The sequence below is a fragment of the Strix uralensis genome, chromosome 12 (genome assembly GCF_047716275.1).
Source record: "Strix uralensis isolate ZFMK-TIS-50842 chromosome 12, bStrUra1, whole genome shotgun sequence".
NCBI classification, from domain to species: Eukaryota; Metazoa; Chordata; class Aves; order Strigiformes; family Strigidae; genus Strix; species Strix uralensis.
Genome location: NC_133983.1, coordinates 4783207 through 4804747, shown reverse-complemented (window position 1 = coordinate 4804747; position 21541 = coordinate 4783207). Strand labels below are relative to the sequence as shown.

The 21541-nt window shown below is 39.8% G+C and overlaps 1 protein-coding gene across 4 annotated transcripts in view; it reads left to right on the top strand.

The window, feature by feature from the left end:
* The window catches only part of SMPD3 (sphingomyelin phosphodiesterase 3), a 120780-nt gene that overhangs the window by 82206 nt on the left and 17033 nt on the right, over nt 1-21541 (top strand). For all 4 annotated transcript variants that reach the window (XM_074881504.1, XM_074881506.1, XM_074881505.1 and 1 more), the window contains 3 exons: nt 359-1983; nt 13972-14047; nt 21360-21515. In XM_074881504.1, coding sequence (XP_074737605.1) covers nt 646-1983; nt 13972-14047; nt 21360-21515 — 1570 coding nt within the window. In that variant the 5' untranslated portion in view covers nt 359-645. The remainder of the gene's footprint in view (nt 1-358; nt 1984-13971; nt 14048-21359; nt 21516-21541) is intronic.

The window sequence follows — 21541 nt, the reverse complement described above, 5'->3', positions numbered from 1 at the left end:
TGCAAGGTTCTGAAAACAGCTAATATAAATAAATATAAATATTAGTATGAAAGGCTTATAAAAGAAACTCCAAACTATCTTTCTCAATGTAAGGCCTAAAATTCATAACACAAATGTGTTTCATGACAACATCAGTCATGTGCATTAAGTGGTCAATGTACTGATGTCTTTTGCAGAAATACCAGTCCCTTGTTGTTGGGAGGTGCCCTAGATCCATAGTCTTTAACAGACTATCAGAAATGCTAAATTAAACAAAAAAAGGGAAATAATTTAGAGTATAAGGCAAAATTGGTGTGAGAAAATCTGCTTTAAACTTTTAATAACTGTTATGTATGTTTTGTGTCTTTTGTTTTTACAGATTTCCCTTTTGCCTCCGGAGTGTTTCGTTATGGCAGCCTCCAGTGAACAATGACATCCTTTGACAAGCATAGATGCCAAAAAGCCAGACGAAAACAGTGGCCTTGTTTCATTTTTACTCCAACACAGTGAAATGGTGCTCTTAAAGTTTTGTTATTGACTCTCACTGGAAAAAAAAAAACTCCTGACTGAACCTTTTTTCCCCAGCCCTCTCCCAGTGTTCTTATGGATGCTTGATACAGTGACATCATGTAGTAGGCCCTGAAGTGTTGTCATAATTAAGTTGCAATGGTTTTATACACTTCCCCATTTCCCAACAGCTTTCTGTCAGTTCTGCATTCTTTTTCCTGGGGCCTGATTTTCCCATGTTACTGGTTAGCAGATAGGCTTGTGGCCTCTTTTGTTCCAACCACCTATGAAAAACGTCAAAGAGCAGATGATCCATGCTATTTTCATGCACTCTGCATCATTATTACCACTCCCATCTACCTGGCACTGTTGGTAGCCTCTCTTCCTTTTGCTCTGATTGGCTTCTTGTTATGGTCCCCGCTCCAGTCAGCCCGAAGGCCATATATCTACTCCAGACTAGAAGACAAGAACCATGCCAATGGAGCCACACTGCTCACTGAATGGAAGGCTGCAGGCAACGGGAAAAGCTTCTGCTTTGGCAGTGCCAATGTTTGCCTCCTGCCAGATTCTCTGGCAAGATTTAATAATGTTTTCAATACACAGGCTAGGGCTAAAGAGATTGGCCGGAGGATCCGAAATGGGGCAAGCAGACCACAGATCAAAATATATATAGATTCTCCTACCAACACATCCATCAGTGCAGCAAGTTTTAGCAGCTTGGTCTCCCCCCAGGGTGGAGATAGCACTAATCGTACTGTTAATACTGGCATCAAAAGGACAACATCAATGGAGTATAAAGGAGACAATTCTGGCTCAAACAACAGTGAGGATAGTAGAGAAGATAAAGGGGGAGCTGGAGAGCCAAATGAGGGAGAAGAAAACACTTGCATTGTCCGCATAAATGGAGAGGATAATGGCCACATGTCAGACACCGAAACAGATACCGTCAATGGCCAGGCTCATGCCAGTGGCCCAGCAGAGCCCTCACTGGAGGGTGATGCAGAGCTCTCAAAAACACCTAACCACAAACAGAAGGAAGGAGATTCTGGGAGTTTAGACAGCTATTCTGCCTCACGGGAGTCCTTAGTTAAAGTTCGTGTTGGAGATGGTACGGTGGACCAAAGCACTGTCAACAACAAGCTCCTCTACAAAGCTTCAATCATGAAGAAGACTTCAGTGCGGAAAAAGAAACATACAGATGAGACCTTTGATCATGAGATCTGTGCTTTCTTCCCTGCCAACTTGGACTTTCTGTGTTTGCAGGAAGTGTTTGACAAAAGAGCTGCAGAGAAATTGAAAGAGCAGCTTCATCACTATTTTGAATACATTGTCTATGATGTTGGGGTCTACAGCTGCCACGGCTGCTGTAGCTTTAAGTTTGTGAACAGTGGTCTACTTTTTGCCAGCCGCTATCCTGTTATGGATGCTGCCTATCACTGTTACCCCAATGGAAGAGGAACGGACTCCTTGGCTTCCAAGGGAGCCTTGTTTCTCAAGGTAAGAGCCTTTCTGAAGCCATAAATATTGACTCTATAGATGTGAAAAGTTATAGAATTACATTATTTTCTATCAGTCATTTCTGTTAGAGCTCAGAGAGGCAATATTCAGATCTAGATTACCTGATATGACCTGTATATAGGTTTTGTGGCCTAGATACTGTGTTAAAGTGATGGATGTGCATGAAATAATGAGGGACTTTTGGAGGTAGGACTTGAATGTAATTTGAAGTGTCAAAATTTGAAGTAGTTTTCATGTAATTTTAGTTTCTTTTTTACAGAAATCTGTTTAATAAAATGCACAAATTCTAAACTTCATAATACAAGTATAGTACAATGGGCATTACTGTTGGAAGCCAGCTTATGCACACTGTGTGTTTATGTGGGAATCAAGAGACAATCAAAAGTCTAAATGCCAGTAGAATAAAACTGAGAACTGCAATGAAATGTACAGCCATCCCTCTCTCTTGGTTGCAAAAGAATTGTTAAGGAGAGATATGAGGAAGAGTAAACAAAAAAAATGTCTGGGACACTGGGGAGCACAGAGCTTTTTTGCTTTATTAACACAGTTTACTTAAATTAACTAATGGTAGTGAGAATAGGAAGCCTGGGGTTATATGTCTGTAAAAAGTGTCCCTGCCCATGGCAGGGGGGTTGGAACTAGATGAGCTTTGAGGTCCCTTCCAACTCAAACCATTCTATGATTCTGTGATTCTAAATCATGAAAAGCAGAAACAAAAATCTGCAAGCAGTGATTTCCTTTTCCAAGACTAGTGGCTGTTCACGCTTAATTGTTGTGAGAATCTGGCTGTGCTCTTCATAAACTGGAAAACAGGTTCTTCTAATTTGTAATTAATCAAGAACCAAAACTTTGTGCAGAGATCCAAATCTGTAGACTCAAAACCTAGACAGATCTGAAAATCTCCTAGAACACTGGGTTTCAGAGTTTGGTTTTGTCACAGTTTGGAATGGGTTTCACTAAAACCTTGAACTTCTTTCCTAATGCTAGCGAAATGTCAGGTGTGCAAATTATATGTACTTTCTAGTGCATACGCTCAGGAGTCCTCAACAAAAGCCATTAATAGCTACTAGGAATATGGATTGTTGATAAGGAGCAGTGGGGGGGTTCTGTACCCACTGTTTGTAATTTGTAAACAAAGCAAAAACATTTGGTATTGTGGCTTGCATAAAAAAGCAAATACTTGAATTTGCAGTCTGATAATAGTTTGGTATTTCACATACATTTGACATAAACAGAAGCCTCGCCATATGTGAATACAGGTTTCCAAAAATGGAGTCTAAACTTTCTATACTGTACTCTTGTGTTCATAAACAGCTGAAGCTTATTTTTTGCATCCTGAAGTGCTGCATGTAGAAAATGAACGTACATGTTGTGCAGTATAAATATTACTAGGGTCACAAAGACTACCCTTCAACATATGCATGTATTGGGGATTAAGATTAAAAACAATCTGCTTTCAACTGCCCATTGCTGAGTCATTGATTTTGCTACCTTTCTAGGCAGGCCACAACGTCTCCATTTCTCTTGCAGAAAATTAAGCCTCTTTTCAAAATTCCACTGGGATGATGAACTTAATTATGGATTCAAGTTGTTAAATAATGTTACACTTGAACAGGGAATAGGGACCAATTATTATGAAGATTTGAAGATGACTACATTCTTTTAAATATGACAGAATTCTGGCCCAGCTAAAAGACCGTTTTTCCTCATGTTTGTGTCATTCTGACAAACTGTACTTTATACCTAAAATATTTTTCATTCTGAGTTAAGTCTATCCTGATATGAAATGACTTTCCATCTTAATTGTACATTAAGTGATAATTGGTCATTTCTTTCTTCAACAAAAAAGAAGAAGTAGGGATGATCTATTTAATTTTAGCTTTGAAACAAAGTAGGTTTGAAGGTTGTTTTTCTTGATGTAGTGCTTAATCATCAACTGAGTGTGTGTGGACTCCGGAGACAAAAACTACAGTAAGTAAAAGCTTGTTTTGTTTTTGAAGTCAGTGAGAATCAATCCGTTAACTTCAGAATTCTTGAGGTCTTACACTGGGATAGCAGCAAGCTAGGAAAGCATATAGGAACAGTGCTTGGAAGGTGTCGTTCTAGTCCCTACTCTGACTCCTGTGGAAAGCACGGTGTTCCCATTTCTGAAGTAGAAAAGACATCACTTAAGTATACTTCCAACACAAAACTCAGGAAGACAGTTCCCCTTACATAGCTTCCATCTCTGGGTAAAGGAGCAATTGTTTTCTATGTTGTTTTAAAAAAAAAAAAAAAGTTTTAAAAAGCTAATGACTGGAGAAGACTTGCATATTTTGAAAATATGGATAAGTCACTTAATATTTCCACTCACTGAGAGGATGAAGCCTTTATTGAAGTCCTCCTGAACCTCAGGAAAGACCCAACATCCAAATTGAGAAGAATGTTCGGAGAAAGAAACTGGCTCTCATTTAATAAGTACGCTTTGTCTCCTTACTACAAATATAACTGTTCAGGAGATAAATTAAAGGTCTCAGCACTAAACATTTAATGATAGTGAAATAATCTTGAACAAAAAGGCAAAATTGTTTTGCGGGAGTTGTGTTACAAAAGAGATCCCTATTGCCAAGGTACGAGCGTTTGACACATTTTTTCCTTTTGGAATAGGTTCTGTTTCCAGTGAAGAGGAAATGATTTTCCATTGTCCCCCTCTTCCCTGCCCTGCCTTCACTATCTAGATTGGAAAGTTTAGGTGGAGATTTGGAAGGATCTGAGAGATTTGCTTAGTCATACAGAATTATTTTACCTGAGAGACTTACACAGCTCAAGGGTTATTATTGGTAGCTATAATAACAGTCAGCTCTTACGTACTGCTTTTCATTCATATGTGTCTGAGTGCATAATAAAGAAAGGTCAATGTCTGCTTAATAGAAGGAGAAACTAAAGCACAGGATGGTAAAGTGGTTTGATTGTGGCTTAACACCTGGGGCGTCACCACCAAGGGAAGAAGTTGGAAGTAAATCACTGAGGCTTTTAACACTGTTTCATGCTACTGACTTCAAGCTACCTAACAGCTATCTGGAGACCTGTACAAAGGAATTTTGCTAGCCTTGGCCTGTTCTCTTCCTAAAGATGTCTGCCACAAAAGGTGCTGCTGCTGGCATCTTCCTGACAGAGATCACAGACTGGTTTTCCATCTGTGTAGGCTGATGCTTTCCAGGTCAGGATGAAGGCATGAGGATGACATAGTTGTGAGTCGCTATTGTGTAAAGCCTATTTTCTGCGTAACTGGAGGACTAATTTATGTTCAGCACTTTGATCTCTTCAAACTCTAGCAATGTTTCTGTCTCCAATCTGAGGGTCTCATTGGGATGTAAGAGGGACACAGTCACAGAAAAAAATAGCAAATGAGAAGGGAGGAAATGTCACTTGCATCTAAATGACAGTTTCATGTCTGAAGTGCTAAACCACTGTTCCTAGTTGCTGCTAAAGACTCAGAGGAGACGTTAGCAAATATATAAATCAGCCAATCCATCTTCATACTTTGACAGCCTGGGCTCTTGGGACACTCTGCCGTGACTCTCTGTTCTAGCATTGCATTTCACATTAATTTAAAATGCCTAAGAAAAGGAACTCTCGAGTCTGCTTTGTAGGTTTTGTAACTCCAATTGTCTCTTACGCTGCTCTGCTACAGATAGAGGAGGGAGGTGGGACTGACACAGATGCTGTCCTGAGCTGGTGATTCTAACTAAAAAGCTCACTTGTATGTAAGTGTATATAACATGATGCAGATCGCAGTGTTCTCAGTTACTCTGCAGTTGTTGGTTTGACACCTACCATCGTTTTAATTCACAGTGATTTGATGAATTTAGAGGGAGTTTTAAAATACATGTCCCTTTCAGAAACTGGATGATGATTTTGCAGTCAAATCAAGTTTTAAAGGTATCAATGAGTGCTGAGCAGAAATTGTGTAATGCATCACCTGTTTGTAATTTACTGGAAGGTTTCAAAATGTCAACATTCATCTTCAGATAGAGGGATTAGTATGTAGCCTTAGTTACACTTTCAGGGATGCTGTGTAAGTTTTGGACAGCAGTGTAATAAAACCAGAGAACAACCTTAACGCGACCTGATGAGTTACTGAATTGGAGAGCTTGTCCATATTTTTCTAGATGTATCAATCTAATAAAAACTGTCACTTCTGCTGACAAATTTTGCCTCTCTTATCCTTAAACTGTAATAGCTGTAACATAAATCTAAGCCATACAAGACATGTAAATGCATATCGAGAGAGGTATCATTCTCAGAATGGCTGTTGACTGAGGAGAGGTTTTGGAGTGGTTCTCCTCCCACAGAGACTGGGAGATACGGAAGTATGTTGCATAGAAGGCTGTTCTTCTTACCGTTCTTAGTAGGAGATTATTCTGGATTTTTGGCATCTGCCAAGAGAGAATATTTTAGCAAAAATAATAATTCTTGCATCAAACACAGTGTGTGAACATAGAGCAAATGTAAAACCGCAGTCTGATGTCAGTAGTTTGAAAGCTAATAGTATACTAACAAAATCAAAAGGAATCAAAAGAAAAAAAGATGTGTTGTGGTTTTTGCTAAATTTCTGAAAGAACTTGTGCTTAATTAATATTAATTCCTAAGCTTATTAGCAGATTTACTTTTCAAATTCTCTGAAAATTGACGCTGTTCTCAGGAAGTACAGTAATTGTGCAGAGAACATGTTATTATTCATTGCTTAAAGGAAACCTAGCAACCTTTGCTTTATGTGCAAAGCTGAACTTGTTTTCAAAAGAGCTGATATGGTGGTAACAGATGGTAGAAGGAGCAATAGCTCTGATTGCAAAACTGCTTTGAAGCAGTTTTTACTATTTGCTACTCTCAAGGTGCCTGCGTTGTATGGTAAAATGAGGGTTCCCTAAATTAACCTCTGTGATTCTCCCTTTTGATATTACTGATGCAGATACATTTTGCTCGGGCAATTTAAGCTGTTTTTACTGTCCCATGCCAGCATGTGTTGTGGCTGAGAGTGAGGGGGCAACTTCTGCTACACAGTTGCACAGCATATTGAGGGGAAGCTTTTTTACCTCAGGATTACACAGAAAAGGGGAATGGCTGTTTTCTGACCCCAGTAAAAGATCATCTAGAGATTTCAGTGGTTTGATTTTCTTGTCCTTGATCAGTTGTCCAGTATCTGCAGTTATCCCAAGATTTATAAAAGAGATGTGCTGTTCATGAAATTTGTTTAGATAACTCTAAAGCTGTGCCATTTAAGTCAGGAGGGTAACCTCAACATTTTCCACATGTTCAGTTTCTGCTATAAAATGTTAATGCAGGAATTGGATCAAGTCCAATAAACTGCCTGAGACTTTTTTAAAAAAGAAGCAGATCCTACTATGGCACTGCACCATGTTCCTTCACTTTGATATAATTAATGTTATTAATCATGGTCTTCTCCCCCTTCATTAATGGGGACAAATTAAAACTATTGCACAGAAAGAAATACAGGTTAGAGAGAATGTGAATTGTGGGCTTCATCCTCTTCAGAAGAGGAAGAGCCTTTCATTCATGGCACCAATTTACAGCCACTTCCCCTCACGTACAAGCTTAATGAAGCTTTGCCAAATAACTAATTCTCTGAGTTCATGAAACAGTAATTGTCAGGTGGTAGGTGGGGAAAAATAGGATTCCGAAATAATCAAGTGCAAATGTGGCTAGAAAGAATTACAGAGCATCAAACAGAATTTTGAGCTGACCTTTATAACATTTTAAACTTTATTTAATATGCTTAAATAATATACTTATAATAATAAATCAGTAATTTAACTAATGCGTCTTCTTTAGAAGCTGCTACATCCCTGAAGGCAAAGGGCAGAGCTGTTAAAGTACTAAAAAGAAGGTAGATCTTTTTACACTATGGCTAAGCTAATCAAAAAACTACTACAAAGAACACAAAGTGCAGGAATAAAATACATCTTTCTTGGAAGGTACTGCTAGTCTACATCACCTCTGTGGGACAGGAATGTTTGAACTGTGAATGTGAGTAGTTGTAAATTTTCCTTGGCATCTTCTCTTGACAGAAACAGGAATGGGGACTTGAGCACAGTTTGACTGGCTATTCCAGTTAATTTCTTGGTGCTGACTCCTGCTTATCATGGAAAATTGCTGAAATGGAAAAAAACGTTCAGGAGAGGTTGATACAATTCAGGAGATTACAGAAAAGTTGTCCTGGAAAGAAAGAGAAACTGTATTTTCCATTTCTTTTCTCTTCCTCACTCTACTGTTTGCTCATTATAATTACATAGGATGTCTTTACTGATATTCCCACAGCGGTTGAAGTGGGCGGTACAAACAGGGTACTGTCACCAGCGCTCTCAGAGCAGCAAACCGGGGAGGTCTGAACCACGAGTGTGTGTGGAGATACCGCTACTTGTGCATCTGCAGTTGCTTTATCTGCAGTAATTCGGTTGAATCTCATGCTCCTGTATTTTTAATGGAGCTTCCCTTGAACTTAAACGATATTGGCTACATACGGTTAGATGGTTTCTGTGGGAGTAAGTCAGTGTCACATCTACTGTAAAGTCTGTTTCTGTGCCCTTCTCTTATTTTCTGTCTGGGGTGGTTTATTTCTAAGACAAACAGTAACTGTAGGCCCCTGCTTAGAAGATGTTCTTTGCACATGCAGTGTTCAAGCTTTTGTTTTTAAGGAGGAGAGATTTTTTTTCCACAGAGCATGCAGGTGTGCTTTTCAGCCTGGCTAGTTTTTCTTCATAATATAAACATCATTAGCTTGGTTCTTGTTCTGACTGTGAAATTGTTTGCTGTAGAGCTATACACTTTGGAGACATACCCTCCTCAAAAGAATAATGCAGGAATCACTGCTACGGGTCACGTTTATTCCAGTGGCAGAACTGACAGCTTCATGGTCAGCTAAGCTGATGAAATTAATGGTTTTGCTCATTTACAGTCCAAGATGTGATTAAACTATAATGGCTGAAGCTAGAGCTATTCTGTGTCACATCCCATCTCCCTGAAGGATTCTTAATGTTGCGTTCAGATTATTTACCTTTCCCAGCTTTGGGTTTATTGGCCACATGGGGATTGTGGGGTGATAAACCCTGTGAAGCTCTTCTTCAGAAGTACACCAAAATTTTAGCTCTCTTCTGGTTTGCAGACCTGGATTTGCGTCCCATGAAGGAAGAGGCAATGGCATATGCTTGGACTTGTATCTGTATAAACCCTTCGTACTGGAGGGTACATATTTAAGAAACTGTCTATTTAGGATTTTTTTTGAATGGCTACCTCCTGGCAATGTGATGCTTTAGAAAATGTGACTGAAGGTTAAGTTCCCCTCATAACAAACCTTTTGGTTTTGTCTACTCATTATTGGTCAATGTTTGAGAATCTAGTTTAGTTCTTTAATCGCGTGAGATTTCTCATGTATAGCATGGCCCATGTTTTTAAACATTAAAGAACATCTCCTTCCAGGTAGCTGCTGATATATTAACACAGCAGTGACATGTTTAAAGCTGTTTTTTAACCTGGTATTGAAATACCCCTGGTATTGAGGTAGCATTTCCCTGTTTTTTACCTAAGTATCTGTTGATGCTTTTCTTGACATCCAGATGTAACAGAACTGTTTTGCACTGCTGGGACAGATGTGTGTAAATATAAACTGTTAAAGACACCATATTTGTCATGTTTGCAGCTTTGTATACGTACTATACTAGAGTATGGCAAACATGAGATGTGCAAGATTTTCTAGTTAGCTCAGAAAATTCCCATGATAGCAAGTAATGTGATTGAATTTAAAGTTATTTCCTTCACTCTAGCTCTGAAATTTCAACTGTTGCTACTCATTACATTTTTTTTTCTTTCTTTTCAACGAGAATCTTTCTGCCATAGCCTTGTTGGCTTGATTTCTTTCATGAGCACTGTTTATTACCTGGTAACAGTCTAACTGGAGGACATACTACTCCTTAGTCCATATAGGACAAGTTTTTGATACACAATTACAGGAATATACACAATTTTGTGTAGTACAGCACAGTTTCAGCATGGTCTCACCAACAGATTGTACTGATGTGCTATGGCATAGAGATGAAATCTTTTAATAAAAAGTACTTGATGTCAAGTACTTCTGTGTACTTGACACAGTCAGTACTCTTGACTGAAGATAAAAATTCAGAGCTGTCAGTTTAGCACTTATTTATTTAATTTACATGTAGGGAACAAATGCAAATACATAGCAGTAGAAACTGGCATTTTGAATTCCAAACACACCCTTAGCAGGCTTTCCCCTTTATGGAAAAAAACCTCTTTCTCATCTGTAATGAGCTTTTTATGCCCTCCCCCCCCGCTGGCTAATAAAATGCAATGTTCAGTGGTGTAACAGGGATCAGAATCCGCCCCTAGCTTCAAATGTTTGACTAGTTTGATTACTTAACCTTTGCAAATGTACTGAGCATTGGAATATCTTTTGCATATTTCAGCATAATATTGAAAAATATTAATTTGTTTCTGTCAAAATTATATAATTGGGACACTTTATTAAACCACAAATATGTTCTCTCAGTTTTAATTTTACCTCTGGTAACATCAGAGTTTAACAAGGTATCACATACAACTTTTTCCTCTTGTAATAATTATCCTATTTTAAAACATTGGGAATTTATAAATTTATTTAGATATTACCTTCCTGTAAATTTCCACAGACATAGAAGGATGGTCCATGACACAACTAAGACTATACAATGATTTTTAGAAAGCAGATTCTGAAGTAGTTCCCTGTAGAAGGGTAATTCAATGAATGTATTAGTAATACAGGGCTATTAATGTAGAACAGTTGAGGTGAACCTAAGCCAGGCTTATGGTGAAGGAGCCACTCTGGCTTATTTGCTTACATATATTTTCTTTGTAAATGTGAATTTAGAAGTTTCTTCTGTATTAAGGAGCAAAAATTATGTTTTATTTGTGAAGTGCTGATTTGGTTTGATGGAAGCAAAACCTTTCTGCCAAGATCCACGTTGCAGGCTGAAATGAACACTCAGTGTTGTCTTCCTGCAGGACTGCCACGTGGCTGCTCACGCCGACTCACCACAAGATAACATACCCTTGAAAATGAAACAGTCTAAAAGTAGCTACAGTATTTGGCCACACAAAGGAATGTTTTTATGTAGAATTATAGGGCTTGTAATATTTCAGAAGTCAAGTAGTTTTCCTGTCTGCACATCCCATAGTCCTTGTCCATCTGTGAAACACCAAATTAGACTAAATAATCATATTTTCCTTACTATTTTATTTTCGACCATATTTAATATACTAATGTTTCTACTGTAGCTGGGAATTGACTAGGAGGCTGCAAGGGTATTTATTTTATCTCCTAGTAGTTGTCACAAATATTTGCCTCTATTATGATTAACTCAAAATGACTCTGCTTGGCGGTTTACATCAATGCTGCCACTCAAAAAAAACCAACCCCAAAAGTCAAAAAAGTTGGAGGAAATGTGAAATCTGGGAGACAAGCTGCTTTGGATGTACTTCCATGCTGGCACTTTCCAAGGAAATTCTAATTATGTTAATGTCTTCAGCTCTTGCTTTTGAGCTTTTGTTTTTTAATTAGCAGAGTGCTCATGAAAGCCCCCCTCCTCTTCCCCTCAGGGGGGTGTGTAAAGCAGCGTTGTTCGGAGCAAGCGCAGAGCCCTGGGGCACAGTCCCCCTGGGCTGGCAACCCCACCCGTGCACAGCGGCAGTCAGTCTTTTTTCTAGGCTGCTTCCTGTCGTTCTTTGAGAGCCAAAGATCCCAATTCTGTTTCAGTATAGATCTGTGCACACAGGGACACACCACACGATACATATTTATTTATGATTAATGGAAATGACTGTGATCCTATGCATAAATTGGTTGATGGGTTGAGGCACTGTCAGGCACTCCATTAAGGCTGCACAGGAAATTCTAAAGCCAGTTTGAGTTGACTTCTCTTTCTCAACTGACTATAATTTATGTTTGGATGTTCAGCTTTTAGACTTAAATCTTTTCTACTTTCTGGATAGAGACACTGAAAATTATTCCATCTGCTTTAGTCAATAAGGGGATTATAAGCAGCACATTCTGCTATAAGGCAAAAAACTTTACGTGCAGTATTTTTTCTACAGAGTGGTCACAGTAGATGGCATTGAAAGATGTACAACGTGCACACGTTCTCTCTGTAGCAGGAGACTGCAAATTTACAAACTCATAAAGACTTTACAATATATAGTTTTCAGTGTTGAAGAGAAAATCTGATTTTGAGTTATCAAGTTTGGAAAATACAATTCATACACCTGCCTGCCCTAGATAGTAGAGGATATAAACTAATGGTTTCCCACTTTTCTATTGGAATGGCATATGTTGCATAAAAAATTGGAGAAAACACTCTTTTTAGTTCACCTGTGACATCGTGATATATTCAGACCAAGGCAGCCTGAGGGAGGAAGAAAGAGGGCTGCGTAGCAGAGCTTCTGCAGTAGTCACTAACAGCCGCCAGCAGATCAGCACGTCCTGTGAGACTCTGCACCAGTCTGGGATGCTCAGGAGAATCCTCTGGCTTAGGGGCAGATCCACCAGTGACTGCCTGTACTTTCCTTGTCTTCCTCTGCCTTCACCCTCCCTGAAGCAGGATAACTGTATGGGAACAGCAGTAAGAACACCATCAATATCCACCTGAAAAACTGTCCAGAAGAGGACTGAGCAGACTGAGGACAGAATAATGCAAGTGGTTTATTACATACTCTTCTGGCTGGAACAAAAACTGAAAGTTAACAAGCCGTTGTTGAGTACAAATGACTTCTAAATTCACTTACTGCAAAGCTGACTTTCCAGTTATAAAATGAATCAGATGGTTCTTGGATAGCTGAAAAACAAGAAAACCAACCAAGCTGACAAAATTGTGCCTGTATGAAATGGAGCTCTGCTTGTTATTTAGAGGTGTCAGATGAAATCTGAGCCTAGCCTTGTGAAGGACAGTCAGCTGTGGTTTTGTTTCCTGAGCCCTGGGTACAACTTTCCTCTGTGGGCGTTTTCTTTAGTAGTCTATGCAGTGTTGCCACATTAATTGTCAACAGGAAAAACATACGCTCAAACTAGTTTCTTGCCTCAATCAATATCTTGATCCTCATTGGGAATTTCGATTTGCAGCTGTGTAAGTTCTGAACTGCCAAAACCTTCAATAGAGTTGAAAACCTAACCAGAACTTGATTCTAATTTGCCCGTGTCTACCAGCAAACATATTTTTTAAAGTTCGTCGGTAAGAGCAGGGGGTGCACGTTGTGTTTTCATCCGGTTGACAGACATGGGGGCTGCTGCTGTAACCTGAAGAATATAAACACTTTGCTGAGACACAGCAAAAATCCCAAACACCTTTGTAGAAGAATGTCAAAAATCATCAAAATCCAAAACTTGCTGTGGAATGGAGAAAACATGGTCAACACCAGTATTTATTCCATGTTTCCTCCTTTTCCTCAGATTCCCTTGGCACTTTTTCCTTCTGCATTCTAGTCTTACACAGACACCAAGAGTTAGACTGCTGCTGCTACCAGTGTTCTGTGGCTCTTCAGTGGTGGGCCTGAACCCTGCATATGAACAAGAGCTGGGATGCAAAAGGGTGGCAACACAGCTGGCACAGAGAACCAACGGGATTGCAAAGAGCAGGAGAAAGTCAAATTTTGGCGTGTTGCCGATAAAAAAATCGCAACATTGAAGTAGTGGTGATCAGGTGGAAGTCAGTGTGCGAGCAGCAAGTGGGACCCCAGTAAACCCCAGTGTGTGTCTCTGCTGGTTTTGTGTGTGTGTGTGTGTGTGTGAGTATTCAAAAGGGAGCTAGATGGAAGGAGTGGTGAAAAAGGCCCATGCCGAGTACAAAGGCTGCACAGCCAGCGTTGGAAGTGGAGTTGTACGAGCTCTTCCATTAATCACCTTTTTATTTCTTCCTTCCCTTCCAGGTGCAAGTGGGAAGTACACCTCAGGACCAAAGAATTGTGGGATACATTTCCTGCACTCACTTGCAAGCTATTGCAGGTACTGTCCTAATCTGCTTATCTTAGTTTTTCACTATTTCCAGGCCTGTGGTGGTATTCTTGTGCAAAAGTAGTGAGTGTTGCTCCTCCAGTATTTCTGGCAAAGCGCAGTGTGCATTGCAAATAGCAGTGAAATAGTGAAGGAAGGAGGGTAAACATGTATATCCCCAAAACTTCACATTTTCAGTCTTGAGTAATTAAGTATTATAGGACACAAACAAGAATATCCCTTGAGAGCTTTTCTTTTCTTTGCTCCCTCTTAACCAAATACTGTTATTTTAGCAAATACATTACTGTCATCATTACTCAACAGCATTTAACAACCCACACTGTGAGTATCAGCATATAAACTAAAATTTCTTTGTACGTAACTAGGGGATTTTATCAGAAGGTACAAGTTGTGACAGTTTCTCCATCATCAGAAATCAGCAGCTGGAATAAGCCCAAATTCTCTGGGTGTTGACCTGCAAATTTCATACATAAATGACTAGCAAGTTAATACACTCATTGAAAAACTCTCTTGGTCACGTTTAAAAGCAGTTCCACTATTACATTTACTACAGCATGACACAGCATGCTCATGTCCTCTGTTTCATAAAACAGTTTTCTAAGGTCGTTAAATAAAATGCAAAAACTCTCAGCAGGGTGTGGAAGGATTTTTTTTGAAATTCCACCGAATTATCTTAAAAAAGAATGAGGTGTTATTTAATAGCAGATTTCTGTATCTCTGAGATATGTGGACTCCACTGCTTCCCATGACCAGACTGAATTTCACGTGGCTCTGTCAGGCTGTGGTAGAGCCCATTCCTCCTCCACCATCTTATGACATTTTATGACCTTTTTTTAATGCCAGTAGCTCAACACTCAGCTCTCCTTTTAATATTCAGAACAAGACTAAGGTAGATGGGTGGCCTTACCTCCATTTTACAACGCAAGTCCAGAAAGCAAGGGAAAGAAAAGTTAGTAACTTCGGGTCGGTTTATTCCATTTTTAGTGTTCTGATGCATACATTTTGAAATCAAGACGCTTCTCCCTTTTAGCTGTTTGCCTCAACACTCACCAATTAAAATTGACAGATACTTAAAATTCTTGGAGATGTCTGTGGAAAATTTTTCATGTATCTCTCCTATCTTTTGCATCAAAACTATTAATTCTATACTTGGAGTAGGTTAGTAATATAATAAAAGCCACATCTACAAACCTTTACTTTGTGTAAAAGCAGAATTTAATTTAGCCAGAGGGGTGGATATCCTTAGTTTTACTTGATGCAACTCTTGCGAGCTGTGGAGCACAACATAGCCCTCCTAGGCTGCCTGAAGACAGCATGTGTGCTGCAGACGGAGGCAAGACAGTAATGTATTATAAATGTAGAACTTTGAACCTGTGTGCTGCAGCGTGTCTGGGTTAGCCCAGTCAGGCAGCTGGCATTCATTCTAACTTTGTCAGTGCTTCAGTTGCAGAGACTGACTGGGGAACAAAACGGCTGTCCCTGAAGTACATTAGAGAGGCTGGATAGTTCTAAAGAAGATTCATTAATTTTTCAGCTACATTTTAACGTCCTTCTCGGGTTTTCTATTTTTAACTCTGGAATTATGGTAATGCACTGTGAGACTCCTGTTGTGGAGCTGAGATTTGTTGCTGTTCTAGTTAAGGTTATAAACCTCCATTTTTAGTCCTGTTCCTCTCTACTACCTAGTCATGTATTCTCAGTTAGTCTTTGATAACCGCATTGTGAAGTCCCTAAAATATTGAAGAATGGGGAGGGGAGAAAACCAGGGAAGTAATGTTCTATTTTCAAAGTCAGTCTAAAGCTTCTTCAAGGGTAAAATGCAACCTTTCATTTTCCTACTTATGTTCTTGCTTCGTATTTTTAGGCTTATCTGGTTCAAACTACATTCACATAGAGCAAACAATGATTTAAGACTCTAACTGTCCTTTGATATATTAGTTTATGTAATGAAATGGAAAACTAAAGTTCATAAGTTTGGCAGAGCTGTGCTTTCTGATTTGTATCATCTGATTCATAACATTTCACACATTAAAAAAATTATTCAAAAAACAGTTCAACGATGTAAAGATGTGGTATCTATAAAAACAAGCACTGTTTAAAAGGTTAGCCATTTAAATCATCTTGTCATACATGGCTGAGTGCAATTTGGCTTCCTTTCGAGGAAACATAAACTTACACTTGACACTTCTGATACTTATGTGAGTGTAAAATGAAGGGATCCAACTGCTTATAGTCAGGGACAAACTACTGCTGCTTTTTTTGAGAGATGCGCTGGCTCAACTCTGTTCTGAGCAATTACTATTTTTTCAGACCTGACATTCACATTTTCCAATAAAAGTTTAGAATTAGCTGTAGCTTGTCCTCTCAATTCTCTACCTATTACTGAATGGTGCTATGAAGCAGCTCTTCATTTCCTCTGTGGAAATAGCTGCATTTCAGTGACAAATGAAGGGATCCTTTAATGAGACTTGAATGTAATTATTTTCCATGGGGCTGTTAAGTTTACATGGTTCTTTTATGTCCTTCAATTAGTCAGTGATTAATATTCTGGACAGGTTTTGCTGCCTAGAATCCTCCCACCTCCCAAGTCCCTTTGAGTCGTGCCTTTCAGACACCCCACCAAGCCATCAAAACAGAGTAAGCCTCAAGCTAGTCCAGCCCAGGTCCAGATGACATAGCATGTTGGATGCGGTCTCATAACCTCGTTCATGTCCCCGTGCGGGTTTAGTGCGAATCTACTCTTGCAGCAGTGTGGGTACTGGCAACTCCTGCTCCTCTAGCACCAGCTCCAGGTTCCACAAGCCTACACAGAGCTTAAGCAGAACTCACCTCAGGGCTGAGGGAGATCCCTCAGCATCTGAAATTCTGGCTGCAGTCAGGAGTAACTTCAGCACTAAGCTTCCTTAGGCAGTGATTCCAGATGTGTCCGTGAAATAGCAAAGCTGGTGTACCCACACCGTGGCAGCCTGCCCTTGCCCCCCGCTCAGTTGTGCTAACACTGCTGTTGTAGGCTGTGTTGCACTTGACTGGGGACCTGACCTAGAAGAAAAGTAACCCAGCAGAATAAAAGTGGTTTTGTTTTGTTTTTGGGGGTGGTTTGCTTTTGTTTTGTTTTGTTTTCCCAGCCTATCCTGCATTAAGTATGTTACAAGCATAGGGGTCTGCTTAATCTGTCACACTGCCAGGTGTGACACAGCCTGTCTCATAGCTAAACTGAATCCTTTGGTTGTGACTTGGAAACAATTTTCCATTTTGACTAGTCTTTACAAGCTTTTTTTGCTCATCTTCCCCAGGTTCCCTGCCAATATATCCCATAGCGCTTATCAGTGCTGAGAACTCTGGTTTTAAAAACCTCCACTGGATCTTTTCATTTCCTCTGACTAGGCCTGTCTGCTGCTCTGTTCAACCACCATAGTGCTCCTTCGAACGTCTTTCAGAGTGGGACAAAACAGTCTTCCTCGGTGGATAGTACCTACCTGCAGTTCTAACTTACGCCAGGATTTCACTTAGGCATTTCCAAAGTGAATGGAAAGGGCAAGTATGATTATCCTATAATGATCAAAGGTGAAGTATTTATTTATGCTGGCGGAGGTTTCCCACACTACTCTTTCATCCGTTCACAAAATTTGAAGCTGAAGGGAATTTGCAAAGAATTTGGAAATGCTGACTGCAGGAACCAGTCATAACACAATTATTTGCATTTTTCCAGGCCAGTTACTGAGGAAAAGAGTGTAGAGCAATTAGCAGAAACCTGTATCCTCTGGTTAATCACTGGTGGCAGTCAATCAGATCAGTGATTCTATCTGAATGTTTAATTGGAGCTGAAGGCTGGAAGAAGTTGAATGTCAATGCTGGGAGTTATTGCCTAGTTCTCTTCTGTTAATATTTACTGACACTGTTCCATTTCCGCAGCCGTTTCTGAAACGTCTGCTCCCCTGATTGTTCTGGATTCAGGTTTGGCTTCTCCTCCACTTAGGTGTCTGATTAGTTCAGTTATCTTCATCTCCAAAGCTATTGATCACTGGGCGCTGATCAGACTGAGTCTCACTAGTGACGTTTGCATGCAGATACGTGCAGTGCCTGCCATGTAGCTGCAGTAGGCTGGATATTAGTTTAATATTAATCTCAGAAAGCAGTTATACTCAAGTTGCATTAGAGGATCCCATCTTTTGTTATGGAAATGTATCTCACTTCATTGCACACGCTCCACGGAGTGTACTGAAGTGCAATTACTTCTATGACCTCTAGTGGGGATAATCAGAGACGCCAGACAATCTGAAGTTCTACACTTTTTCTGAAAAGAAATGAGTCATCTGTTTCTAGAGTTCCATGCCTACTGTTTTTCTGTAGAGCCCTAAGGTTATCTGGTGTACAGTGCTGCCACAAAGGCTCAGCATTCTTACCAAGGGAGATGTATGTCACTATGTAGTTAATGCTTTTTTAATAATAGCAACGCATGTTACCAGACGCTTTTCACAATATCCTCCTAGAATAGTTCTGCCTGTCTGTTTTTTGTTCTTCTCAAGAGTTTTCAGTTTTGGAGAATTTTACCTTTGTGTGTTTCAGTTAAGTGGGTTTGCTACATTCTTCACGCTGGTCTGTGACAGGTTGCTGCCTGAGTTTTATGCCCATATGGTAACGGCTGCATTATTTTATCACTCACCCTAGTGAAGACATGCATGGATAATTCACAGAAAATGCAAAAAACCCTTGACAGTTCAGGGATGTAAAAGCCCACCTTAGACAGTTAAGCAATTTATATAATCGGGACTTTGTGGGGAACAAGACAAGTTACTGCATTCTTGTCAACAAGCACCATGCTTAAAAGTTATGAGGAAACAAAGGCAGGCCAGAGGAAAGCACTGGCCTAAGGAGGTAAGACTGGATAGAAAGATTCAGGTGCTGCAGGAGGAGGACAGTCCATGAATTGGAATAAGCTTCACTAGGAATGAGAAAGCTGGGACTGTTCAGCTTCAGGAGAAGGCTCAGGAAGGATCTTATCAAAGTGTGTAAATACCTGATGGGAAGGTGTAAGGAAGATGGAGGGAGACTCTCCTCAGCAGTGCCCAGTGACAGGACAAGAGGCAATGGGCACAAGTTGAACTGCAACAAATGCCATCTAAAAGGAAAAAGTTTTTTACTGCAAGGGTGACTAAGCACTGGAACAGGTTCCCCAGAGGTGATGGGAGTCTCCAACCATGAAGATACTCAAAGCCTGACTGGACATGGTCTTGAGCAACCTGCTGCAGGTGACCCGCCTGAGCAGAGGGGTTGGACTAGGAGATCTCCAGAGGTCCCTTTCAAGCTCATGCTCTCTGAGAATCTGTAACTTCATCTGCATATTTAGTTAAGCAGAATGTATACGTTAGTCACACACACCTTTTGTGGTTAGTTTCACCTGCTCTGGGCAGTACTTGTTCCACATGACCTATTTCTTGTGCTTTTGTCTAGCTATGTCTTCACCATAGGGCTTTCTTGTGCTGTTGGAGCAAGGGGTTTTCCCAAGAATGCACTGGTCTGGATTTGTGTCAGGCTGTGTGATGAGGGTACCAGCTGAACTTCAGGTACAAATAACTAGAAATGGTAGGTTAGGGAATAGATCCAGGAAGCACTTGTACCTGGTTTTATAGTACAGCCCAAGTGGTAAAGATTTGTCGGGAATAACACAAGTGGAAGAAAAAAACCAGATTATTTGCTGTTGGAATTATCAGTTTGAAGAGATGAGTCAGTTTCAGAACCTACTTAAAGCTCTCACTTCACCTGGTCATGTTCTTTTTGGTATTTAATTATTTAGGATTGTATCAAATCGTGCCTGGTTGAACATTTCTGATTCAGTTTGTATTTAACTGTTGTTTTAACACCACTCTGCCCCCAAGATATTCTTGAAAATCCAACCCTTCCCAAGTTAATAGCAGTAGGAAGGAGAAGTCCTAACACCTGAGGTTTGTCTGTCTGCTAACGCAGTTACAGTGTGCTGCGGAGTTCACGTTTTACAAGTCTAAAGAGCTGGGGACAGCTGCAGTTGAGGCGAGTGATTAACAAGCTGTGAGGATGCAGACTTAAATATTCATCTCCACAGTGGCCACTGAAAGCAGCTTGGAACATACATAACTGATGTTTCTAATTGTGTTTCACACCCTTTTAATAGCTAGCACAAAGTAGTAAATTAGGTTAAAATAAAATTGTAGTCAGGATAAGTCATTTTGGGTTTGCTGCTTTTCCTTTCGATTGTGGAATTTGAAAACAAATCTTACATTTCGAGGAAAAGTAACGTTCTGACTTGACATTTCAAGTCTGAAACAAGCAGAATTGTAACTGTTAACTATAGGTACAGTGAAAACAAAAGAAAAGGAAAGACAATATGGTAGACAATTATTTCTAGGCTGTGTCTCTTCCTGCACCTTTCCCCACATCAAGCTTTTGCTGTAATCATTTTAAGAGAGCCAGTAATTAATTTTTTCTGAGACTTCATGTCACCTAATGTGCTTGAGATTAAGTGTGGTTAGTTGCTATAATTAAAGAGCTCGTTTGCATGCCAGATAGTTTCACAAACAAAAAGTATTTGGTGACCAATCAATGTCAACCCTTCCACATCACTCCTATAAATCGGGGGCACATCCTCAGCAGGTGTAGCCTACTGTAACCTCCCTGCAACTGGTGAAAAGGATCTGGCTCTTTATTTCTGAGGTACTGCCTACTTAAACCTGTATCTACACATACCTTTAAATCGATGAAAAATACTTCCAGTTTAGGCATTCTTACTTGAACACAAATAGAACTCTTCCTCAGATGGACTACTACAGTATGCATAAGTTGAATTTACCATTGATGTATATTTACTAGAACACTTGAAAGTTACTTTTTCGTTTTTAAAAATCAGAAAGCAAAGAAAGATGAAGTGGTTCACCCATGAATATGCTCTCCAGTTTTGTCTGAAGTAGGATTTTAACTCTGAACTCCTGATTATAAGTGTAGTGCATCAGATCATCCTCCTCCCGTGGCTAGAAACATCATTTTGGCTGGTTGTCTGCAGCATCGATGCCTTGTCGTCTTAGTTCTTCAGATGTACCTGGTATGATTGATTCTAAAAGGAGATATTTAAATCATCAAAAAGTGTGGTTCCTAATGAATTTCATAATGGGCTAAGCACTACCTACTGAGTACACTATTAGGCACACCATTTTTTATCTTGCACCCTTTCTCTCAAGATGTCTAGCAATAGCTTAGCAACTAATACGTGGCTGAGCAACACGCTATAAAGGAAGTCTTACTTCTTGGTTGGTTGTTTGTTTGCTTGCTACAGGAGACACTACTGTTCGGTGTGAGCAACTGGATATGCTTCAAGATTGGCTGTCTGAATTCAGAAAATCTACCTCCTCCTCCAGTACAGCCAATCCAGAGGAGCTGGTGGCTTTTGATGTAATCTGTGGAGATCTCAACTTCGATAACTGCTCCTCTGGTAAGATGAGGTTTTCCTTTTCCTGG